The 25583-nt window shown below is 38.2% G+C and overlaps 1 protein-coding gene across 1 annotated transcript in view; it reads right to left on the bottom strand.

The window, feature by feature from the left end:
• Positions 1–276: 276 nt before the first annotated feature.
• The window catches only part of LOC123509802, a 43746-nt gene continuing 18439 nt past the window's right edge, over positions 277–25583 (bottom strand). The window contains exons 6-22 of the mRNA XM_045264355.1: positions 16234–16321; positions 15782–15902; positions 15466–15593; positions 14603–14761; positions 13999–14126; positions 13683–13803; positions 12556–12661; positions 12214–12434; positions 11671–11786; positions 6843–6972; positions 6289–6562; positions 5896–6081; positions 5597–5762; positions 5093–5304; positions 4774–4904; positions 4115–4300; positions 277–3900 (exon numbers count right to left, since the gene is read on the bottom strand). Coding sequence (XP_045120290.1) covers positions 3847–3900; positions 4115–4300; positions 4774–4904; positions 5093–5304; positions 5597–5762; positions 5896–6081; positions 6289–6562; positions 6843–6972; positions 11671–11786; positions 12214–12434; positions 12556–12661; positions 13683–13803; positions 13999–14126; positions 14603–14761; positions 15466–15593; positions 15782–15902; positions 16234–16321 — 2527 coding nt within the window. The 3' untranslated portion in view covers positions 277–3846. The remainder of the gene's footprint in view (positions 3901–4114; positions 4301–4773; positions 4905–5092; positions 5305–5596; positions 5763–5895; positions 6082–6288; positions 6563–6842; positions 6973–11670; positions 11787–12213; positions 12435–12555; positions 12662–13682; positions 13804–13998; positions 14127–14602; positions 14762–15465; positions 15594–15781; positions 15903–16233; positions 16322–25583) is intronic.

Here is a 25583-nt window from a genome sequence, read left to right as displayed (position 1 = left end):
CATTAAGTAAAACTTAAAAAAAAAACAGCAAAGGAATTAGAAATCCTTCCTTTGAATTTTCATTCACAAAGAGACATTCTTCTCTGGAGTACCTTCCTTTTAAGGGAGATTTTGAACCCAATGTTTAGATGAATGATCAGAAAAGCTACAGCATCATTCATCTTTTCATTTAATTTCTATTATCTTTTAGTCTAGAAAGGTATCACTTTATGGTACTTGTAGTTTGCAGATCATTCAATTATCTTGTTTAAGGATCAAATTTCAATTTTCTATGATTCTCTCTCTCTCTCTCTCTCTCTCTCTCTCTCTCTCTCTCTCTCTCTCTCTCTCTCTCTCTCTCTCACATTTGTTGTTAAGTTTATAAGTCACAACATTGTGTCACAAAATGAGAAAGTTTAAATTTATTTTCCATGCTGCATTGTATGTTAACTGCATGTCAAATTAACTATTTTATCAATCTCTCTATTCTTAACTGATATTTGTTCCTAAGACTCCAAGAGGAGGTGGCCATGACATACATCTCCATTTATAACTAACTGTCCTCCAGCTCTGACAATTTACTGGAGGTCATCTTCCTGCACTTACTATCTTAGTTCTCTTACTCTGCCAGATTTAACTAGTAAATAATTATAGTATTTTAGATCCTTTTCACCATGTGGAAAGTACATTAATTCAGTTAGCATCATAAAAGAATACTGCTAGAATACTGTGGTTCAGCCACACAACATACACAAAGGAACACGATCTCAGTATCAGTATGAATTCTACTGTCAGTTTTATTATTCCTGATCCTTCTCTCATTTTATTAGCCATATTATAATTACATGGCTTAAATTTATGCCTCTATGTATCCCATAATTATATACATAAATGATAGGCTCTTTTGTAATAATGTTTCAAGTCTGCACAGGTAGCGTGGCAGCACAGATTAGTGTGCCTGCAATGGTTGTGGATAAGAAGGAATGTTACAGTTCCATTCAGTCAGATGTCATGAATAATAGTTAATCTTTGAGGTGGATCTTATTCCAATTCAGACCATTCATTATGTTATAAAGACTGAAATGAGATGGTACTTGAAAAATGCCTGTGGTGTGAGAGGATTGAAAGCTGAACATAATGAAAGCTTTTATAATAATCATATTTTGTATATTAAGTTATAACAAGGGTTTTAATAATAATTAGAAACACAAAAGTTAATAAAAAGATGTACTCTATGATGATAAGAGAAACTTTATTAGAAAATAATTGTCACATTTAAACTGACTAAATGAAAATTAAATGCTCTATGATCCATGAACATACTACTAAGTGGCATTCATCCATATTAAAGAATATGAAGATTTGGAAATACTAACAGCAATTTAAAATTCATATCCAATACAAGATCTCAAGCTCAGATATTCTTTCACAAAATAATGCATTCTCTTTGTAGTGAAAGTAGTCTGGGAGCCTGACAGGCAGGAATGTATTGATTCAGTAGTCCTGCTTTTATATTATATATTTTCAAGTTTAATTGCCTCCTATTAACTTCACAATCAATCTCTACCACACGCTGCTTCACTGATCTTTGTTACTTGCATATTAGGCAGATCATTAAGTACAGATTCAGTAATATATTAAGTAAATGATAATTTAAGGGAAAATCAAGCTGGTGAAGGGATTACTAACTGAGCAACTTAGAAGTATGGACTACCTCACTACACCTGTGTTCTGTAGTGTGCTGCAGCCTCTGTGGGTTTGTAACAATGCAGTGAAATGCCATACATACCAGAAAAGGTATTATCATGTTGAGGGATGTTTATTGCTGTTATTACTGTTCTTATATCTGTATTAATTCATTGCAACTTATATGTAATATAACAAAATGAGAAACAGATAACCTCTTATTGTTGTGAAGTGATTATTAGAAATGCGCATTGGATTGGGACCAGTAGACGTGGTTACTATTTTTACTGACATTTTTTTTTTAGCCTAAGAATTATTACAAATTAATTCTCTCGTATATCCATACTTATATTTGTATCATTAATATATATTTTGTGATATTAATTTTAATTCATTTATAATCATGAAGTAATAAATTTCATTTTTACATCACAAGTCACTAATTTTAGCCTTAACATTATTTTGTGTATGCGTGCGCATGCACACACACACACACACAAAATATAAGTGAACAGACAAGAAGTAAGAGAGTGATAGAAAATCAAAATGTTTGAAAAGTTCCAGTCTGGATCCATAAAGGATTTCCATCATCCTAAATGAGAGACTGTGCCTGCAGCCTATTCTGGGATTCTTCTCACTTTAAAGAGACGGTGTATCCCAAGAGTTGTGATACGTGTGTGTGTGTGTGTGTGTATGCGCTTGCATGTATATAAGGGGTACTGACCAAAGGTACAAAAAATATCTGGAAAAAAAACTATAATTTTATGTTTCAGGATAATTATTTCAGAAGAAAATGGATATAATAGATGGTAATTTACATTATGCAAGTTAGTTTCTTAGTGCTGTCATAAATGGTCATATCCTCAAGAGAGAGGCAATTATACAAAAAACATGCCAAAGCCATACAAATAGACAATGTGTAGCAAACTGACATCTGAAGGAAAACAATAACAGCAAAGCTATAAACAGTTCTGTGGTCAGACAGCCTAGTTGCAAAGTGGAAAAGGATGAAAGTGTTATCTCTTAAGAATTCAAAGATAAAAGTTTAGAAACCTAGTTGAAAACATAGATACCTTGTGATTGGGTAATGAGCCTTGAAAACACATTTTGTACAGCCTTGTGATATCATTGAAATCATTGTTAATTCATCACCTACCAAGGCTTACACTCTCCACACACCAGCCATTCTGCATACAGGGATGCTTATTGGCACACCATAGACTTGAACTGTACCAGAGTATGAGTTTACAGAGCACGACTTACATCAAGCATGCTGGTTCTTCAACCTAGAGTATATAGTTTATCAAACTGAATAATGGCGGTACAGTAAAGCCAGAGTTAAATACCACACCACACTAGGTTAGAGCACTTTGATAGGGATATAAAACTAATCTACATCATTGGAGCACTGATGGTAAGTCAAACATATTTCGGTTTGCTTCCAAATGTTGTTGTCACAATATGAAAGGTTTTCACGTCACCACACACACACACACACACACACACACACACACACACACACACACACACACACACACACACACACACACACACACACAGTTAAGAAAGAGCTTCACACCTACTGACTTCAATGCCAATATCAAAGAATATACAATGCCTTCAAGCAAATAGATCAATATGATACTTTTGGTTTTCTTAATGTTTTGGATGGAAATATATGGAAGTACAGTATAGAAACAGAGATGGCTTGTAATCTCAAGCCAAAATACAGCTTTTCTGTAAACTTGCCTGCAAAAAATGTTAAGCTGCCCTATTCCTTATGAGTGTTGCCACATCACACACTTAGCAGTTAGGTGATTTCCTTTATCCTTTTACACACTACAGTACTACTAATGTGTTATGGATTGAGAATGAGAAACATCTACCTTATGCTAGACAACAACAACACAACACATTAATTAAATTACACTAAGTCCTCAGTTAACATTAAGACTGACTTCATTTCAAAACTTTTATACAGCTCCCATTTGGTACTAAATCTGATGATGAATATCATCTGGTTTTAGACTCACAGACCTCCATGATTGCAAGATGAAGTTAAATGCTTATGTACATAAATCATGAAATATTAAACAAGGACTTCATAAAATTAAGCTTAATAATTAAATTAAAGGAACTGACATCACAATATCCTCAGCATTGTATTGTTACTGTTACTTTTCAAAAATTTTCTTGAAAACTCCTTTTGATATCAGTGTCTAGATTGTTGTTGTCCTGGAAAAGGCAATAGTATAGTTAAGATCAGGTAAGGATATACAACAGTATTGTCAGTCAAACACACATCGCATGCATTCTACAGACCTTATAGCCAGTACATTCAATGTTGTATCTTTAAATACTTACCATGACTATCATGTATGGTTCTACTTCCAAATCATTTCCTCAAAATTTTGGCAGATGTTACTTTTCAAACTTATTACATACTGACCTTTGCTCCAGTTGAAGTACTATTGTCCACTTGTGTGATGAGAAACACTGAATTGCCAAAACACTTTAAGCAGGTTGGTACTGCCCTTGAGTCCCCCTTGAAGCAGTGGCACTCCTGACACTTGGGAGGTGAGCTGGATACTGCTACACGCTTTGCAAGTACACTCAAAAATTTCTTGGTTTGTATCTGAGATGCAACAAAGTATATCAACAAATTAATCAACTATCCTGCCCAAATATTTCATTGAGATCAAAGTAATAATTTTATGGCAACAAAAGAAGATAAAAGGGGAGCCCACTATTATTCAATACTTAAAGTAAAAATATTGCATGAAACAAAGACAGCAAAGCATCATAAAAGTGACTATAACAAAAGAATTAATGATTTAATAGCAACTGATAATACATAAGTTAAAAAAAATTTAATTACCACATTGTAAGATAGAAAATCACTTACTCATTTATTAAGAGCAAGTGATTTTCAATAAAAATCAATCTGTTTATAAATAATAGTTGTCATTTTGTTAACAGCTGAGAAGAAATGAGGGCATATGAGTAGGAGGTTAGGGTTATGTAGAATGTGTATGGTAAGAAGCTGGGGATCATATATTTTTCACAAAAACTACAAGAATGGCAGACCAGATGAGAACAAACACTTACAGCCCTCTTTGGCATCCACTTGTTAGCATCAAACACTGAGCCTCCTGTGGACAGTGCTGTGGCCACACATCCATCTTTGGGGCTTCTCAAAGCCAAACGCAATTTTTCACTTCCTTTATATTTCTTGAAATCTGAAATTTTTCCCATGGTAGTCACTTTTTAAACTATGAAAAACTACTTATTATAGGGTACTATATGTATATCTAAGTATTAATCTGTTAATTTCTGATTTTAATACTCTCCACATCGCAGATATTTCTCAAGCATATCATTTCATCTACTTATATCCCTGCATAGCCCTGTGGAAGTCTGAACTCACCTCCTGGGCCATAAACAAGATTTTCATCAAAACCAAACAGCTTGCGTGTTCTAGCCTGAGCTTCTTTGCGGGTGCCAGCCATCTCCACCATCAGATCAGAGATGAGGTGGTATGTTACATCATTCTGATGCAGGATCTTGGTTGCATCATCACCTTCCTTGCATATCTGGCAGCTAAAGTGTACTATTGAGCGAGCCACTCCAGGTCGCCACCTGTTAGGGGATGATATGAGGATTAAGAATTACAGGTACTACTTCTAAGAATATGGACATTCAAGTACAGAAAATAGTATAATAATTGATGAGCATTAAAGGGACTATAGTATTGATACTTTGGATGTACTTAAATAACTTATACTCCTATATATTTCAACACAACACAACACTCCTGTTCAGAGTTAAAATACAAATGACAAAGTCAGTATGATACCACAATCTTGTACAGAGTTGAACAGATAATGCATGCCTAATGGCTTGATATCTGTATAAAGTGCACAACACTTACTCTATCTTTGCTGCTGTAGATGCTATTACATTTTCTATGTTTTCCAATGGCTTAGTTTCATTGAGGGACAGAGTATTGAGGAAATCTGTGGTGTTCTCCTTTGTCAGGAAAGACTTGGTAATAATCTCTTCTCTACCCACTGCAACCACTGAATAGCGGACATCATCTACAAAATGTAAATATGTAGTGTAAGTCGAATATTAACAAAGAATGCTCGGAGGATATGAAGCACATCAATTCATCCTGTAGATCAATCAACAAACATATCAATATATGATCATCAGCTTGGTAGTACTTACTTATATTGCCTCTTACTAGCTGTTCGGCAACATAATAAAATAGAGAGGTCACATCTCTGTCAGCATTACAGTCAGTCAGTTCCACAATAAAAGCTACATCAGCTGAGCCTTGGGACGTTTCCTCATATACCTGGCTCCACCCATATGGCACTTTTTTATTCTCCACCACACAACCACTATGGCTTTCTGTAATGGAACACAACACCTTAACTTAGTGGTGCTCTTACTTCACTTTCATATCATAACCATTCTTCATTCATCAACCAGCCCTCTTATATGTACTAATGTTATAACATAATTCATAATTTCACTAAAATTACTTTTTGCTATTTAGAATTAAATAAATAAAAGTATCACTGTTCTGAATAAGTAAAGGTTACTTTAAGAATCTACCATTTTTGCACTTGTCCAGATCAGGTAACATGATAAGTCTGGCCTGACACTGCGTGCTATAGGAAGCCACAGCAATACAAGGAGAGTTCAAATCATGTTCACTGAAGGCAGGGTGTGTGTGGCCTTGGATGCAGTGTGTGAAGTACGGGTGAGGATCTATGACATGGAAGCAATCCCTGAGAGGACTGGTGTCATACAAGAAGAGCTGTGAACACTCCCTCACACTTTTCTCTTCGACGTCATTGTAATCCTCTACAATATTTGCTTGATTGGCCTGAAATTAAAGGAAACAATGCTTCAATAAAACCATGTTCTGTACATGATCATGAAAATCTTCTCTAAATTTAATGAAAAGTTATCAAATACATATACAATGCCTTGGATGATTTCTGAAATTATAGTGTAATATGAGTATATCATGCATGTTACTTATGCATAACATTTATAAACATGCATATCTCAAATTGGTAGATGAATCAAGAGCCAAGTGAATATCCAGATTTTCCAACACATTTCACATAAACACATTGTTATCAAAATGGAGGAATCAGTACCTGGTAGCAGGGTGTGGTAGAGACTGCCCACATGGTAGCTAGAAGGGCTGCATTATCAGGCACTCGACAATTTGTACCATGGAAATCATCAGATCCATCACCATTGAAGTTACCTAACAAGCCACCAAGCCTGTTTACAAATGTACAAATAATATTAATTCATTAATCAATCTATTTATTGAAAAAAATTAAAACACTGGTATTCATAATGTCTTTTATACAGCAGACCAATAACAATAGTCCATACTCAAACCACAAAATAAATATTGCTAAAAGGAAAAAAAAGGTATCACAGTGAAAACTACCCAGAGAGAGAGAGAGAGAGAGAGAGAGAGAGAGAGAGAGAGAGAGAGAGAGAGAGAGAGAGAGAGAGAGAGAGAGAGAGAGAGAGAGAGAGAGAGAGAGAGAGAGAGAGAGAGAGAGAGAGAGAGAGAGAGAGAGAGAGAGAGAGAGAGAGAGAGAGAGAGAGAGAGAGAGAGAGAGAGAGAGAGAGAGAGAGAGAGAGAGAGAGAGAGAGAGAGAGAGAGAGAGAGAGAGAGAGAGAGAGAGAGAGAGAGAGAGAGAGAGAGAGAGAGAGAGAGAGAGAGAGAGAGAGAGAGAGAGAGAGAGAGAGAGAGAGAGAGAGAGAGAGAGAGAGAGAGAGAGAGAGAGAGAGAGAGAGAGAGAGAGAGAGAGAGAGAGAGAGAGAGAGAGAGAGAGAGAGAGTAAGAGAAAGAGATAGTAAGAGAGAGAGAGAGAGAGAGAGAGAGAGAGAGAGAGAGAGAGAGAGAGAGAGAGAGAGAGAGAGAGAGAGAGAGAGAGAGAGAGAGAGAGAGAGAGAGAGAGAGAGAGAGAGAGAGAGAGAGAGAGAGAGAGAGAGAGAGAGAGAGAGAGAGAGAGAGAGAGAGAGAGAGAGAGAGAGAGAGAGAGAGAGAGAGAGAGAGAGAGAGAGAGAGAGAGAGAGAGAGAGAGAGAGAGAGAGAGAGAGAGAGAGAGAGAGAGAGAGAGAGAGAGAGAGAGAGAGAGAGAGAGAGAGAGAGAGAGAGAGAGAGAGAGAGAGAGAGAGAGAGAGAGAGAGAGAGAGAGAGAGAGAGAGAGAGAGAGAGAGAGAGATAAAGAGTGGGATAGACAAGTGGCCTCCAGTAACGCAACAGCAAACTGGTGGACATCAGGGAAGCCTCAACCACTTCAGTCTACCACCAACACCACCACCACCACCTCGTCTGGCCCCAGTCACCCACCTCCACCTCAGACTGTTACTGCTACATCTGAGGGTGAGACTAAGTCAGTCGTTGCACCCACAAATACTCGTAACACCAGGATCACGGAGAATAACAAAAATAACAAGAAGGAATTGCAGACAGGTCACTCTAGCAAACCAGTCTCAGGAAGCACTGTTTCATTCCGATCCTCGCCACGTAACCAGTCAAGAGGTTACTGCAAACACTGCAGGCGTAACGGTCACACAGAGGCCAACTGCCTAAGGAGGAAAAAGTGCACCTACTGTCTGCGAGTGGGCCACACTGTTGAGGAGTGTCGCACTCGTATCGCGCAGGAGAGAGAGGAAAACTTATTCCGCAGAATCTCAACTGAGCAGGCACAAAACAACGCCTTAATTGTTCAGACACTAAGTCGATTCCTTCCTCTTGCTCATCCTGCCTCTGGCCCTGCCTTACCCCAGCCTCTCACCGGTAAATGGGCACCTGTACCAGGAAATCAGGTTTATACAACATACCCACAACCGCTCTACCCTGACCCTAACCCCGCCCATTCATCCAATTCCCACCCGCCAAACTTCACTCAAACAGCCTGGAGTCATGCCCGCCCATAAGTCTCGTGATCAACTTACCATCATCTCTGCCAATGTCCGAGGACTTCAAACGAACATAGGAGACCTCGTCAATAGTCACGTGATTCCTCACACTCCGGACATTGTTGCAACAGTAGAAACCTTTCTAAATGAGTCAATTCCTGACAACTTTGGACACATGAGCGGATACACGAGATGGTATCGACGCGACAGGACGCGCGGAACCTTTGGTGGTGTTGCCGTTTCCTTCCACAAGAGTCTGTCGGTCCAACTACTTGACGTCACCCTTCCAAATCATCTTGAGATGATGTTTTTCAAGATATGGGCTCAACACCAGACCGTCTTGCTGTGTGTGTGTTACCGTCCACAGTGGCACGGTAATGAGCCCATTGCATTCCTCCAATCTCACCTCGATGAGCTGCTGCAACAACACACTTGTAACCACGTCGTCATTGTTGGTGACATGAACCAACACTTGGTTGCAAGATCTTTTGAGGAACTCCTCACAGTACATGGTCTCTCCAATTATGTTGATTTTCCCACTCATACTTCTGGCTCATCTCTAGATCCTGTCGTTAGCGATCTACCAGACAGTGTTGTCACCTGCACTCCACTCAGTGCTGTGGGATCATCAGATCATGTGGCTGTCCTGAGCGTAATCCAGGTTGCACCTCAGAGGGATGATGCTGTGACACGCACCAACTGGTTGTGGGGAAAAGCAGACTGGAAAGGTCTCTGCAACACCTTACAACAAACGCCCTGGAGCAGCATCCTCGTAGGAGACATCAATAATCAAGTACACACTTTTACACGTACTCTGCTCAAGTACCAAGAAAGGTATGTTCCTGCCATTCCTACACTGTTAAGCCCCTTGACCAGCCCTGGTTTGGTTACCAGTGTAGAGTGGCAGCTGATGAAAAGAGTCGCGCTTGAAACTGTATTCACGCCATGCTACCCAATTTAATAAGGAGCGCTACAAGCACGCTTGTGCAGCCATGCGACAAGTACAACAGTGGGCTCAACGACGCTGGCAAGAAGACCTTAAGACCAAACTCAGCGGTCGTTCAGTGGGTAGTAAGACCTGGTGGACCACACTTAAGCAGCAGCAAGGCCTGACATCAGATGATGATGTTCCACCACTACACAAGTCCGATGGTACAGTGGCCACCAAAAATAAGGACAAAGCTGAAGTACTTGCATCTTTTTTCTCCAACAAGATGTCAGTACCTGATCCTGAGCGCCCTCCTCCATTTGTGCCAGCCCTCACAAATGCGAAACTTTCCACCATTACCATCACTATTGAGGAAGTACGGCAACGTCTGTCACAAGTTGACACTAACAAGGCCTTAGGCCCAGACAACATAAGCCCTCATATCCTTAAGCACTGTGCCTCTCAGCTGGCTACACCCCTCACCGCCATTTTTCAGCACTGCATCACCACTGGAGTGTGGCCCACCCTCTGGAAGGGTGCCAGAGTGGTGGCAATACACAAAAGGGCAAGAGGACTGATCCCAAGAACTATAGACCTATCTCCCTTCTCTCAGTTCCTGGTAAAATACTTGAAGCCATTATAGCAAACAAAATATCTTGCTTTCTCGGCTCACATCATCTACTTAATACCAAACAATTTGGTTTCAGAAATAACAGGTCAGCAGCAGACCTGTTACTTCAATTATCCACCACCTGGCATAAGTCCCTAGACCAGGGAAAAGACACCTTTATCATTGCTCTCGACATTGCGGGAGCATTCGACAGGGTGTGGCATCACGGCCTAATCACCAAACTGAACAGCTTGGGTATCCACGGGCATCTGCTCCTCTTGCTGCAAGACTACCTGCGAGGCAGATACCTCAGAGTGGTGATGAATGGACAAACATCAGACCAACATCCTATCTCTGCCAGCGTCCCACAGGGTAGTGTTCTCGGCCCTCTCCTCTGGAATGCATTTTTTTAATGACCTGCTCCAGCTCATTCCAGAGGCACATGCATACGCCGATGACTGTACCCTGACATTCCCTTGCGACAGCGGTGATCACTGTGCGACTGTCGCACACATCAACCAGGTACTGCAAACCATAGTTTCATGGGGGCATCGATGGCAAGTGGAACTTGCTCCTGACAAGACACAGGTGATGCTGGTTTCCCGACGACACTCCCCCCCTGACACACCCACCATCTTACTTGATGGAAGGGCGTTACCCCCTGCAGGCTTCCATCTCCATACTTGGTGTGGAAATGAACAGTGCCCTGACCTTCACTGGACACGTCAGGACTATAGCCAAGAAAGCCGCATGGAAACTTAGCTGCATCCGGCGCGTCTCACATCTCCTCGACTCCCAGGGAATCTCCACCCTATATGCAGCTCAAGTCCGCCCCCTTATGGAGTATGCCCTCTCACCTGGTTGTCCTGCCCCTCATACTTAAGCCTTCTAGACAAGATCCAGCATCGAGCACAACGCCTGATACGTCTAAAGGCCCCGCCAGACCAGCCGTCCCCTACCATGCAGCCTCTTCAGCAGCGTCGTGATGTGGCAGGGTTGTGTGTCATCTACAAGACACATAAGCAAGGCGCCCGCACCTGACTGCACTCCGCCAGCCCTGGGCACAGCCACATGGCCACACCACCAGAGCTGCCACATCCAGGGTTCACCAACTCGTCGTCCCTTTTGCTAGGACGGAGACCTTCCTTCGCTCCTTCCTTCCACGTTATACGCGAATGTGGAACCATCTGGTTATGCAGACACAGCTTCACTACACCACCTCCCTACACACCTTTAAGTCTGCTGCCAATGCATGGATTAAACAACCATAGCATGTAAATAGCACATGTACTGTACGTGTCTGTATAATTGGTAATTTAGTTTTGCATATTTTAGTTGTTCTGTGTATTTAATTCCATGTCAAAGATAGTTCTCAGCAACCCTACTGAAGCTCTTGACTCACCAATGTATAAAAAATATGTAATAAAGTAAAAAAAAAAAAAAAAAAAAAAAAGAGAGAGAGAGAGAGAGAGAGAGAGAGCTTAACGTCTGAGCTCACCTGTTAGTACCAAAGTATTTGTTAGAGACAGTAAGGGCACAGCCATGCAGTGCTCTGCTGCAACTCACAAACAGGTTGGGCAGGCTGAGGCTGATGTAGTCTGTAGTTTTGTGCACCTGAAAGACAGAAACTTCAAGATCTTCAATGCAGCTGACAAACCATACACAACAGATACAGCATTTTCTTTCATGATACAGTGTAAGCACACGAGAATGTCATCTATAGAGAACCATATAAAAACTCATGGAAATTTTGAATGAATTGATAAAAGCAAGAATGCATCCATAGGAAATTTGTCACAGCTACTCATAAGAAGAGAGGAAAAAATACAAGTTTGGGTAAAAAGAATTATATGTGTATTGTCTAATGAAATATAGTCCAGTGATATGCTTAAATGAAGATGCTGTGATATGGTTGATGTTCTAAAGATGGTGATAGACAATACTTAGGATCTTGACTGAGTGAAGAGCAGTGAATTAAAAGTTAGTTGAAAGTACTATAAAATAAAACGAGACATTCGTTTCAGTGTTGTGAAAGAATTACCCAGCCGTTGCTTCCCATGGAGGTCACGCTGCCATCCACACCCAGAGTGACATCAGTGTTCTGGCTGTGGACAACAACAGACTTGAGCCTTGTTGCCCCAGCCTCTGTCTCATACAAACCAAACACTTCAAAATCTCCACCCTCAAAATCCTTGGCCAGCAGATAAGAGCAGGATCCCAAGAACTGGTAGTGATGGAGATCAAATGTGGTGATGTGTTGGCCTGTGAATGCAAAACATTTCCAGCTGTTTGTTATTCAGAAATTTTCTTCTCTTTTTCTTTTCTTCAAAGTGTCTTTGAAAATTAAGGATCCATCTCATACCACAGCAAAATAAAGCAATACCTGCAATAATTGCAGTTGCACTGTAGAGTGGCATAATGGACCGAACAAGGCTTGGGTTTGGCGATGCTGTTTCCATCAGTCGCTCAGCTTCCGTAGCTGCTGATTCCTGTGAAGAAAAATATCAAACTTTTAACAGCATGTTCCTTCTTTAGTTTCTGCAATTTTTGTATATTTCTTAATATAATATATTAAAATAAAATAGGCAATTCCTATAAAAAGACTATCCTATGGATTCATTGAAGGAGAAATATGCATTTAAAAGAACTAGTCAGCCCTAGAGCAACATCATCATATACTGGTGAAATGTTTCTCTGCTTTTCACAGCCTACTTTAGTGAAAACATCAGTTTCGAGGCAAGATAAAGTTCCATCCATCTATAATCATGAGCTGCATTCCATTAGTGACCAACTCTCTTTTAACTCCAGGTCTCTTCTCATTATGTTATCTCTTAACTTCTACCAATTCCTAATTCCTAATTCTTACATTCTAATGATACCATCTTTCCTTTTGGTCCTATATCCCAAATCTTCCCATGTGAGCAAAAATAAAGATTACTAATTTAAAACATAGAGCTCGGCATGGTAACGAATAAAAATATCACAATAACTGATAAATCAATAATGATAACTTTATTGATCACAAATGATAATTAATAACTGATAATAAATGCACTGTCTGGTAATTGATCAATAGTACAAAATTTCAATACTATTGAAAATCATATTTATATTTCAAATAATAAAAAATATATATTATTTTCATCTTTCAGAACACTTTGACAAATTCTTTTTAAACTTGCCACAGCAATTACAATTCTCATTGCTTTCCTAGAAAGAAAACTTATAATACAAATAGCTGTGGTTGAGAAATAGCAATGTGTGTGATAAAATGAAGTAATTCTAAGAAATCAAAAAAAATTATACTTACTGAAAATACCTGAAGGAAAAATGTATGACCACAAAGTTGTTTAGTAATATCATGCTTTGAATCAATCTTAACAAAGCACTGGAAACACACCATTAGAACAAAGAAAATAAATTCATATGTAAATTGAGAACAAATTAATGATTGTACATTATATAAACACTATATAAGGTGTTGTTTCATCTATTTCTATAGTTTCTAACCGATTGGAAGAGATGAGTTGGGAAGGTCCAAGAAGGAAGCTCCATGAAACTTGTCCAGTGGCCAGGAAGATATTGATTATAAAAGATATGACCCAAAACTCTCGGCTTAAACACAAAGAGCCTGCAAAGACAAATAACTGGTACTTAGAAAAGTGAACATTAATACAAACTTAATAAGTATTGTGAACAACACAAAAGTTTATTTCTTTCGATATCCTCTAATACCACTAGTGTCCATTACCATCATGGTTAGCAATCTGAATGATATATTACACTCAACAGCAACACCCCACACCAGTTACCACTCATTACTTACTGGTCCATGAGGTAGTTGGTCTCAGTTAGATAGTTTCTCACAGTATCACCTAGCAGGAATAGCTGCTGCTCCATGAAGCCCACATTTCTGCGCTCACCCAAGCTCCATCTCTCCCATGCTGACTTAACCTGAAGTACACCATAATAACTCTTGACTTATCATGAGTAAGTAAACCTCAATTTACAAATAGTATATCATGGCAATAAAAACTTCACACATTTACAAACTGTTGCCTGGTGAATACTGGGCCTTTCCTTGATGTTTGTCTGTACATATTTGGCAAATGCTACAAGAAAAAAGTCAAAACAAGTACTAATAGATCTACTTGTACATGAAACTGTTCCTAAGAACTCATTTTAGAGGATTACCAAGATAGATCTCCACATATAAAACAAACAACAAATTTACATAGAAATAGCTAAGAAAAATAATGGTGTAATTACTGTATCATAAAAATGATTAATTGTGAGTAATCAAGACTCACACTAATAGTTGCTGGAAAATAACGTGTATTAGCAAGCTGCAAGTATTTTCATACACAAGATTGTGGTGATATTATGAAAAGTATGAATAAACAATAAAAATTTTAATATTTCTTGCTTACCCATTCATAGATTCCAGTCATGGTATCATCAATGTGTCTAAATACACTGAACTGGATAAAGTATGACTGCATAGGCTCTATGCTTTCTCTCAGAAGACTAAAGAGTTGTGAAGCCACTTGGGACACCTTTTCTTGGAGGCCTAATGTCATGTTCATCATCTGTAGAGAGAAGTCCTTCAGTTCCTCATCTGTACATTCACTATTCAATATAATCATACAGTGGTTCAAACATCAGAAATTTTAGTATATATATATATATATATATATATATATATATATATATATATATATATATATATATATATATATATATATCATAAAGTATACGATATGATGAATATATATATATATATATATATATATATATATATATATATATATATATATATATATATATATATATATATACGATATGATAAAATATATATATATATATATATATATATATATATATATATATATATATATATATATATATATATATATATATATATATATATTCATCATAAAGTATACACCCATACTTATAAGCCTTCAGTAAAAAGCTTGCAACAAGTTTTTGGGGGTCAGTTATATTCAGTTATATATTGAGAATTTTTAAAGTATTTTCAAACATAGCTTGAAAGCAGAGCTGAAAATAAATAATATGTCTTGAATGATCAAATCATTACATGTACAAGTACAAACTGAAAAGACTAGATGCCTAAGAGAATGCCCCAAAAATTAGAATCTCAAGAGAAAATATCATAGGATGAGAGTGATATAGAGATGATGTAAGAACATACCAAGAAACAGATTAACATGATCTTACACAAACCCTATATTAGAAAAAATTGAAATGTTACCCATGGAATGTTACTTACTACTGGATATAATCCCCCGGTAGATAGTTGAGAGAGTGTGTTCCATGCTTCCTTGATATACTCTGTGAGTGCTGGGCCTGAAGAATTAAACACACCCACCATCTCCTCCACAGCCCCACTCAAGGTTTCTACAAGAAAAGATCACATCCTATATTCCACTAACAACAACACTAGTATAAATAAGACTATGTATGAAAGAAAAGGGACAAATAGTACATTTCTTTATTATCTTCTTGCTATTCCTGAAAGGCATACAGCACTAAATACGTGTTCAAAAACTTATTTCAATTGTTCATCCTAGCCCTGCATTACTTACCATGCATATTAGTCCAGCCACTCACAACTGCATTCTTCAACCAGTCCCTTGCCTCCACCAAATGTGAGTAGTATTTTTCTGTTTGTAGGAACTCAGTAACTACTCTCATACTATCTAAGCTCTGGCAGAAAGAAAAGTGTTGAATGTTATTACAACTATGTATGAAACCACAAGTATAGTATATCCTAACAATAAATCTTTCCATGCCTACCCATATCACAATGAAGTAATTAAATATATCATAGAGATTACAGAAAGGTATACAGTACCTGTTTGGATAAAAGCTTAATTACAATACACACAAGAATTAGAATTCTGTTCTTAATTTTCTACATTAATAGATATAGGGATGCATTAATTCATTAATTTTATTTACTTTTTTTTATCTAATAATTGTTAGCATTGATTTATTATTATTTTCTTTTAAAAGAGTTAAAAAAAAATCAGTCTACCTGTGCCATTGCAGCAATGCTGTTCCACTTGTCTGTAATTGCCATCCAGCAAGGACCTGAAAATTCTGCCAACACTTCTTGACCATAACTGGAACAAATTATATCAGTAAATTTTAACCATTTCTATCAATGTATATATTTACCTAGATAAGATGACAGCCACACTTGGCTCATGCTGTCCTGTCTCCATATCAACTTTTATCCCAAACTCTCTTTAAAATTATGGACTGTGTGTGTATTTACCTAGTTGTGTGTTACAGGGTTCAAGAAGGGCTCATGGTGACCTGTCTCCATATGTACATTTATCTATCTTTTTCTTAAATTTGTGCACACTTTCTGCTGTTACAATCTCATCACTTACTCCATTTCAGATGCCCACCATCCTATGTGGAAAACTGAATTTCTTAATGTTCCTCAGACACTGACTTTTCATGATATTCTTGGAATGTCCTCTTGTTCATCTATCCCCATCCTCCGTCAGTGTTACTAGGTCTTGTCTATCTATCTTTTCCAAATGGTTTACTAAATTATCCATCATTATTAGGTCTCCTCTTTCCTGTCTATCCTTCAAGGTTTGTAATTCCATTTCCTTCAGTCTTTCTTCGTAGAGAAGATCCCTTATTTCTGGGATCATCTTTGCAGCAGTCCTTTGGTTTCTTTCTAGCTTCTTGATGTCTTTCTGCCTGTATGGTGACCATCCTCCTTTTGCTTTATAACTCTGCACAGTTTCGTATCATCCGCAAACAAATTTATGTAGCTGTTCACTCCTTCTGGCATGTCGTTAATATAAATGAGGAAAAGTATTGGTGCCAATACTGACCCCTGTGGCACTCCGCTTTCTACTGCTCTCCACTTGGACTTCATATTTTTAACTACCGTCCTTATTTCTCTCCCCCTCAAATAATTTTCTATCCATCTCAATGTGCTTCCTTTTAAGCCACCCTTCTCCTCTAACTTCCACAGTAATCTTGCGTGTGGCACTTTGTCAAACGCCTTTTTTAAATCCAAATAGATGCAGTCAACCCATCCTCTCTCTCTTGTACTCTATCAACTATTCTAGAATAGAAACTCAATAAATTAGTTACACAAGACCGTCCTTTTCTAAAACCAAATTGGCTATTTGATATTAATTTGTTGTCTTCAAGGAACTCGATCCATTGTTTCTTTATTATTCTTTCACACATCTTGCATATTACACTAGTTAGTGATACCGGTCTGTAATTTAAAGGTTCTTCTTCCTTCCACTCTTATATATGGGAACCACCTCAGCTCTTTTCCATTCTACTGGCACTGTTCCATTTTCTATTGAGCATTTTATGATGTTGTATATAGGACTTGCTAGTTCTTCCCTACATTCTTTCAGTATTCTGCCTGAGACTTCATCCGGTCCCATTGCCTTCTCTTCATCCAGTTCCTTCATTAACTCTTTTATTTCAAGCTTGGTTACTTTAATCTCTTTCATATAGATTGTCTCTCTATTACCCTGTGGCCTCTCAAATTTGGATTCTTTAGTAAAGACCTCCTGGAATTTTTTATTTAATAGTTCTGCCATACTTTTTGGGTCTTCCACCATCCCGTTCTCTCCTTTTAACCTTTCTATTGTTTCTTTTGCCTAATTTTTCCATTTATGAATCTATAGAACAATTTTGGTTGCTCCTTACATTTTTCGACAATATCTTTTCAAGTTCTTTTCCTCTTCCTTCCTCACCTTAACATATTCATTTCTCGCTGCCTTGAAGTTTTCCTTGTTTGTTGGATTCCTATTTCTCCTCCACCTTTTCCATGCTCCATCTCTTTTCTCCTTTGCCCTAGCACACCTTGCATTAAACCAATCTTTCTTTCCTTCTTCTTTTGGTCTATATTTTGGGACATATTCCCTGACTCCTGTTTTGTATATTTCCAAAAATAAGTTATATTTGTCTTGCATTGTCTCTGAGTTTTCCATCTCCTCCCAGTCTACGTTTTTAAAATAGCCTTTCTGTAATTTAATCGGTCTCCTTTGTATGAATCGTCTCTATCTTCCTTTCCTTCTTCTATATCTATTTCTAATATTGCATGGTCACTCTTTCCCAATGGGCACTTATATCTTATATCGTCATTCATTTGTATACCCCTTGTAAAAACTAGGTCCAATCTCGCCGGCTCGTCGTTTCCTCTGAATCTTGTGCATTCCTTTACTCTCTGGTCCACCATATTGTCTATCATTAGGTTTAAGAATCTTTCTCCCCAGGCTTCTTCCCCCATACCACTTTCATAATTTTCCCAGTCCACTTCTTTACAGTTGAAATCTCCTACTAATATCACTTTTCTCCTTTCTTTAACGATTCTCATTAGACTCCTTATTGTGTCATCTATCATGTCTTTATATTCTTGATTGGTCCATGAATTTGTTTTTGGTGGCACATATGTTACAATGATTGTTATCTCTTTTTTATTAATATGCATCTTAATATACAATACTTCTGCTTTTCCTTCCCACATTCCACTTGATTGATCACTATCTCCTTCCTTAACATTATCATGACTCCTCCTCCTCCTTTACCCACTCTGTCTCTTCTCCATACATTATACCTATTATCCAAGACTATTTTGATTGCCTCATTTAGTTTTGTTTCAGCCAGGCATACAATATCTGGATTTTCTTTCCTTATGTAATCTCTTAATTCTAATTTACTTGATAAAACCCCGTCTATGTTCGTATACATCATTTTTAGTCTTTTGCCTTTATCATTTTTAGTTAAACTTGTTCCACTTTTTTCTCTTCCTTCTCGTTTATATACCATTTCCTTATCCTGTCTCCTAGAATTCTCCAAAAAAATGCCTTCTCCTCTTCTGACCTTTCATTATTCTTTTCCCTTACTGCTGCAGCCAGTTCATTTTATCTCTTCCTTTCTTCCTCATTTCTATTTTTCTTTATATAGATATCCTTGCAGCCTTCTGTTTCTCTAAGTTTTGTTGTTCTATATAATATTTCTTCTGTTGCTGCTTGGGATTTTAGTAATATTTTAATTGGTCTCGTTTTTCCTTCTTGATATGGTCCCATTCTGTTTATTTCTTCTACTTCCTCTTCCAAGTTCTGCCTATCTTCGTCATTAAGATTCTTTAGTAGGTCTTTGACTGATTTCATTTCTTCTTTTTCTCTTTTTGGTCTATATTTTATATATTTTTTCTTTTATTCCAAATATGACTACACTCTTCTTTTTTTCTGCAATTTCTCTAACTAGATTTTCTTTTGTCTTGAGGACTCCTATCATTTTGTTTGTCATATTTTCTTCTTTTTCTTTAAGTTGTTCTTGAATTATTCTTGTGTGTGTGTGTGTGTTTTTAATTCACTGTTTGATCTCTCAGTCTCTCCGAGACAGCCAGCTTCTTCCTACAACAGCTCAGAGCTCATTATTTTCCATCTTTTCCTGAGACCAGGCACACACACACACCGGGACAACAAGGTCACAACTCCTTGATTTACATCCTACTCACTGCTAGGTGAACATTACCTGTGTGTGTGTGGTGAAGGAGACACACCCTATCTCCACTGTGTGTGTCCTCTGTGTGTGTGTGTGTGTATTTACCTAATTGTATTTACCTAATTGTAACATACGGGAAAAGAGCTATGCTCGTGTTGTCCCGTCTCCATATCTATTAATGTCCAGCTTTTTCTTAAAATCATGAATATTCCTTGCGTTGACCACTTCCACGTCTAAACTATTCCATGCTTCCACCCTTCTATGAGGGAAGCTATATTTTTCACATCTCTCCTATAAGTGGCCATTTTAGTTTTTTCCCATGCCCTCTCGACATTCTTTCATTCCACATACACAGATCTTCCCTATCCATTTTTTCCATGCCAATCATCACTCTGTATATTGCTATCAGGTCTCCCTTTCTCTTCTGTTTTCCAGGGTCGGAAGTTGCATTCTTTTCAGTCTGTCTTCATAAGTCAAATCTCTTAAGTCAGGCACCATTTTGTTGCAGCCCTCTGTACTTTCTCTAGTTTCCTTATGTGTTTCTTTAAGTTCGAGCCCACTGTATTGTTGCATATTCAAGCCTCGGTCTTATCATTGCAGTAATTATTTTCTTCATCATTTCTTCATCTAAATATACGAACGCCACTCTTATGTTCCTCAATAAGTTCAATACTTCTCCAATTATTTTGTTTATATGTCTCTGGCGATAGGTCATTGGTAATTGTCACCCCAAGGTCTTTTTCTTCATGACTGGTTTTATGTCTTCATTTCCTATCTTGTACATACTCCTGATTCTTCTTTCACTCTTGCCAAACTCTATTTTCTTGCATTTTGTCGTGTTGAACTCCATTTGCCATGTACAGCTCCATTTCCATATTCTGTCCAAGTCTTCCTGGAGTAGTTCGCAATCTTTGTCACATCTCACTTTTCTTAACAATTTTGCATCGTCTGCAAATAGGCTCACATAACTGGACACCCCATCCACCATGTCATTTATGTAGACCGCGAACATTACTGGTGCCAACACTGATCCCTGTGGAACTCCACTCTCCACCAAGCCCCATTCTGATGGTCTGTCCTTAATTATTGTTCTCATTTCTCTTCCTACCAAAAGTCTTCCATCCATTTTAGTAAACTGCCATGCACTCCTCCTACCATTTCAAGTTTCCAGATCAGTCTCCGGTGTGGTACCTTATCAAAGGCCTTTTTTAAATCCAGATATATTCCATCAGCCCAACCATCTCTTTCCTGTATTACATCTATCACCCTCGAATAGTAACATATCAGGTTTGTCGTGCATGAACGCCCTTTTCTAAAACCAAATTGACACTCACAAAGTATGTCATTTTTCTCCAAGAAGTCTGTCCATCTATTCTTCACCACCCTCTCACACATCTTAGCTACCACACTTGTAAGTGACACTGGTCTATAGTTCAATGGGTCTCTCTTGTTACCTGATTTATAGATTGGGACAATGTTAGCTCTTTTCCAGTCTTGGGGCACTACACCTTCCCTTAATGAGGCATCAATTACTTCACAAACTTTTTCTGCCAGTTGCTCCTGCATTCTCTTAAAATCCATCCTGATACCCCATCAGGTCCCACAGCTTTTCTCACTTCTAAACTCCCCATCATATTCTTGATCTCCTCCACAGTTACTTGAAACTCCTTCATAATCCCTTTCTGTTCCATTACCAGTGGTTTGTCAAAAGCAGTCTCCTTTGTGAATACCTTCCGAAAGCATCCATTCATAGCCTCTGCCATTTCCTGGGATCTTCACTGCATACTCCATTTACTTCTAAACTTTCAATACTTTTCTATTTTTGATGTTGTTGTTCACATGTCTGTAAAAAGCCTTGGTTGGTCTTTACATTTATCAATTATATCCTTTTCTTGTTTCTTTCTTTCTTCTCTTCTAATCAACACATATTCATTTCTTGCTCTTTTGTAACTTTCCCACTGCTTAATCCGTCTTTTCCTTCTCCACCTCTTCCATGCATCCTCTTTTCTTGTTCTAGCCTTTTCACATCTATCGTTAAACCAGTCCTGCTTTCCAACTTCTCTATGTTGTCTTATTGGTACAAATTTTTCTCACCTTCTTTGTATATTTTTATAAATTCCTTCCACTTTTCATTTGCTCCTTAGCACTCTTGAATTTCATCCAATTTGTCTCTTGAAAGAATTTCTTTAGGTTTCCAAAATCTGTCTTGGCATAATTCCATCTTCCCACTTTATATTCTTCATTTCTTCTAGATTTCTTCATCTATCACCTTGAACTCCAAAACTGCATGATCACTCTTTGCTAAAGGGCACTCCACCTCATCTCCTCAATGACCATTGGCTCTGTACTAAAGACCAAGTCCAGTCTTGACGATGCTCCTCTCCTCCAAACCTAGTATCTTCTTTGACCCACTGAGTTAACACATTTTCCATTGCCAGTGTCAATAGTGTATTTCCCATGTTGTCTCTGATCCTTCCATTGACCAGTCCTCCCAACACACCTCTTTACAATTAAAATCTCCCATCATTATAGTTCGTTCACAGCCACCCAACATTTCTTCCAGACATGTTCCTGTATCACTTATCATTTCTTCATATTCCTGTACTGACCATGCATTTGTCTTAGGTGGTACGTACACCACTATGTAGTGCCTCTTTTTCCTTCATTAGTTTCTGCTCTGATCTTTAGCACTTCTGCCTTTCCCATACCTTCTTTCACTTGATCCACCTTTATATCTTTTTAACCAGCAACATCACTCCTCCTCCCATCTTACCTACTCTATTTCTTTTCCAAACATTATATTTCCTTCTCCAACCATCATCAGGTCTTCTCCTCTCTCAGTTTTGTTTCAGTAAGACCCACAATATCTGGGTTCTTGTCCTCAAGTAATCGTTGAGTTCTAAAATCCCGATATCACTCCATTTATGTTGGAATACATTACATTCCGCTCATACAAAGTTTCTTTAGTCCTTTCTTGCTGTACTTTTCTGGGTTATGAACCACTTCCTCAGTCTCATATCCAAGATTCTCCAGAAAAACTCTTTCTTCTCCTCTTCTGTCCTCTCTTCATTTTTTTCAAAGCCTCCTTTCTCAACTCATTTAACATTTCTCTTTCCTTTTCACCGAGATCTCTTCTCAACCAAATCTTCCTTGTTGTTTCCTGCTGGGCTAGCCTCCATGACTTCTCCACCAATTCATCTACATCCTTTTGTGACTTAAGTTTGATTCTTATTGGCCTCATACCTTCTCTTGTGAACTTTCCAATTCTATGGAAGTCCTCTATTTCTTGTACTAGGTCTTTTCCTCCTCCTGCACCACATTAATGATATTATTTATCACCTTTTTATGTTTTTCTCTCTCTCCATTTTACTCGGTGTCTTATCCTCCTCCACACCAAATATCACCACACATCTCTTTTTGTCTACAGTTTCCCTCACCAATGTCTCATTTGATTTAATAACCTTCACCACTTTCTCAGCAATCTTCTCTTCTATGATCTGTTGATCTGTGTGTGTTTGTGTGTGTCTATATGTGTGTGTGTGTGTGTGTGTGTGTGTGTGTGTGTGTGTGTGTGTGTGTGTGTGTGTGTGTGTGTGTGTGTGTGTGTGTATTTACCTAATTGTATTTACCTAATTGTAACATACGGGAAAAGAGCTATGCTCGTGTTGTCCCGTCTCCATATCTATTAATGTCCAGCTTTTTCTTAAAATCATGAATATTCCTTGCGTTGACCACTTCCACGTCTAAACTATTCCATGCTTCCACCCTTCTATGAGGGAAGCTATATTTTTCACATCTCTCCTATAAGTGGCCATTTTAGTTTTTCCCATGCCCTCTCGACATTCTTCCATTCCACATACACAGATCTTCCCTATCCATTTTTCCATGCCAATCATCACTCTGTATATTGCTATCAGGTCTCCCTTTCTCTTCTGTTTTCCAGGGTTGGAAGTTGCATTCTTTTCAGTCTGTCTTCATAAGTCAAATCTCTTAAGTCAGGCACCATTTTCGTTGCAGCCCTCTGTACTTTCTCTAGTTTCCTTATGTGTTTCTTTAAGTTCGAGCCCACTGTATTGTTGCATATTCAAGCCTCGGTCTTATCATTGCAGTAATTATTTTCTTCATCATTTCTTCATCTAGATATACGAACGCCACTCTTATGTTCCTCAATAAGTTCAATACTTCTCCAATTATTTTGTTTATATGTCTCTCTGGCGATAGGTCATTGGTAATTGTCACCCCAAGGTCTTTTTCTTCATGACTGGTTTTATGTCTTCATTTCCTATCTTGTACATACTCCTGATTCTTCTTTCACTCTTGCCAAACTCTATTTTCTTGCATTTTGTCGTGTTGAACTCCATTTGCCATGTACAGCTCCATTTCCATATTCTGTCCAAGTCTTCCTGGAGTAGTTCGCAATCTTTGTCACATCTCACTTTTCTTAACAATTTTGCATCGTCTGCAAATAGGCTCACATAACTGGACACCCCATCCACCATGTCATTTATGTAGACTGCGAACATTACTGGTGCCAACACTGATCCCTGTGGAACTCCACTCTCCACCAATCCCCATTCTGATGGTCTGTCCTTAATTATTGTTCTCATTTCTCTTCCTACCAAAAGTCTTCCATCCATTTTAGTAAACTGCCATGCACTCCTCCTACCATTTCAAGTTTCCAGATCAGTCTCTGGTGTGGTACCTTATCAAAGGCCTTTTTAAATCCAGATATATTCCATCAGCCCAACCATCTCTTTCCTGTATTACATCTATCACCCTCGAATAGTAACATATCAGGTTTGTCGTGCATGAACGCCCTTTTCTAAAACCAAATTGACACTCACAAAGTATGTCATTTTCTCCAAGAAGTCTGTCCATCTATTCTTCACCACCCTCTCACACATCTTAGCTACCACACTTGTAAGTGACACTGGTCTATAGTTCAATGGGTCTCTCTTGTTACCTGATTTATAGATTGGGACAATGTTAGCTCTTTTCCAGTCTTGGGGCACTACACCTTCCCTTAATGAGGCATCAATTACTTCACAAACTTTTTCTGCCAGTTGCTCCTGCATTCTCTTAAAATCCATCCTGATACCCCATCAGGTCCCACAGCTTTTCTCACTTCTAAACTCCCCATCATATTCTTGATCTCCTCCACAGTTACTTGAAACTCCTTCATAATCCCTTTCTGTTCCATTACCAGTGGTTTGTCAAAAGCAGTCTCCTTTGTGAATACCTTCCGAAAGCATCCATTCATAGCCTCTGCCATTTCCTGGGATCTTCACTGCATACTCCATTTACTTCTAAACTTTCAATACTTTCTCTATTTTTGATGTTGTTGTTCACATGTCTGTAAAAAGCCTTGGTTGGTCTTTACATTTATCAATTATATCCTTTTCTTGTTTCTTTCTTTCTTCTCTTCTAATCAACACATATTCATTTCTTGCTCTTTTGTAACTTTCCCACTGCTTAATCCGTCTTTTCCTTCTCCACCTCTTCCATGCATCCTCTTTTCTTGTTCTAGCCTTTTCACATCTATCGTTAAACCAGTCCTGCTTTCCAACTTCTCTATGTTGTCTTATTGGTACAAATTTTTCTCACCTTCTTTGTATATTTTTATAAATTCCTTCCACTTTTCATTTGCTCCTTAGCACTCTTGAATTTCATCCAATTTGTCTCTTGAAAGAATTTCTTTAGGTTTCCAAAATCTGTCTTGGCATAATTCCATCTTCCCACTTTATATTCTTCATTTCTTCTAGATTTCTCTTCATCTATCACCTTGAACTCCAAAACTGCATGATCACTCTTTGCTAAAGGGCACTCCACCCTCATCTCCTCAATGACCATTGGCTCTGTACTAAAGACCAAGTCCAGTCTTGACGA

Source organism: Portunus trituberculatus, chromosome 27 (assembly GCF_017591435.1).
Source record: "Portunus trituberculatus isolate SZX2019 chromosome 27, ASM1759143v1, whole genome shotgun sequence".
In the NCBI taxonomy this organism is placed as follows: domain Eukaryota; kingdom Metazoa; phylum Arthropoda; class Malacostraca; order Decapoda; family Portunidae; genus Portunus; species Portunus trituberculatus.
This window is presented reverse-complemented; position numbering and strand designations above follow the sequence as displayed.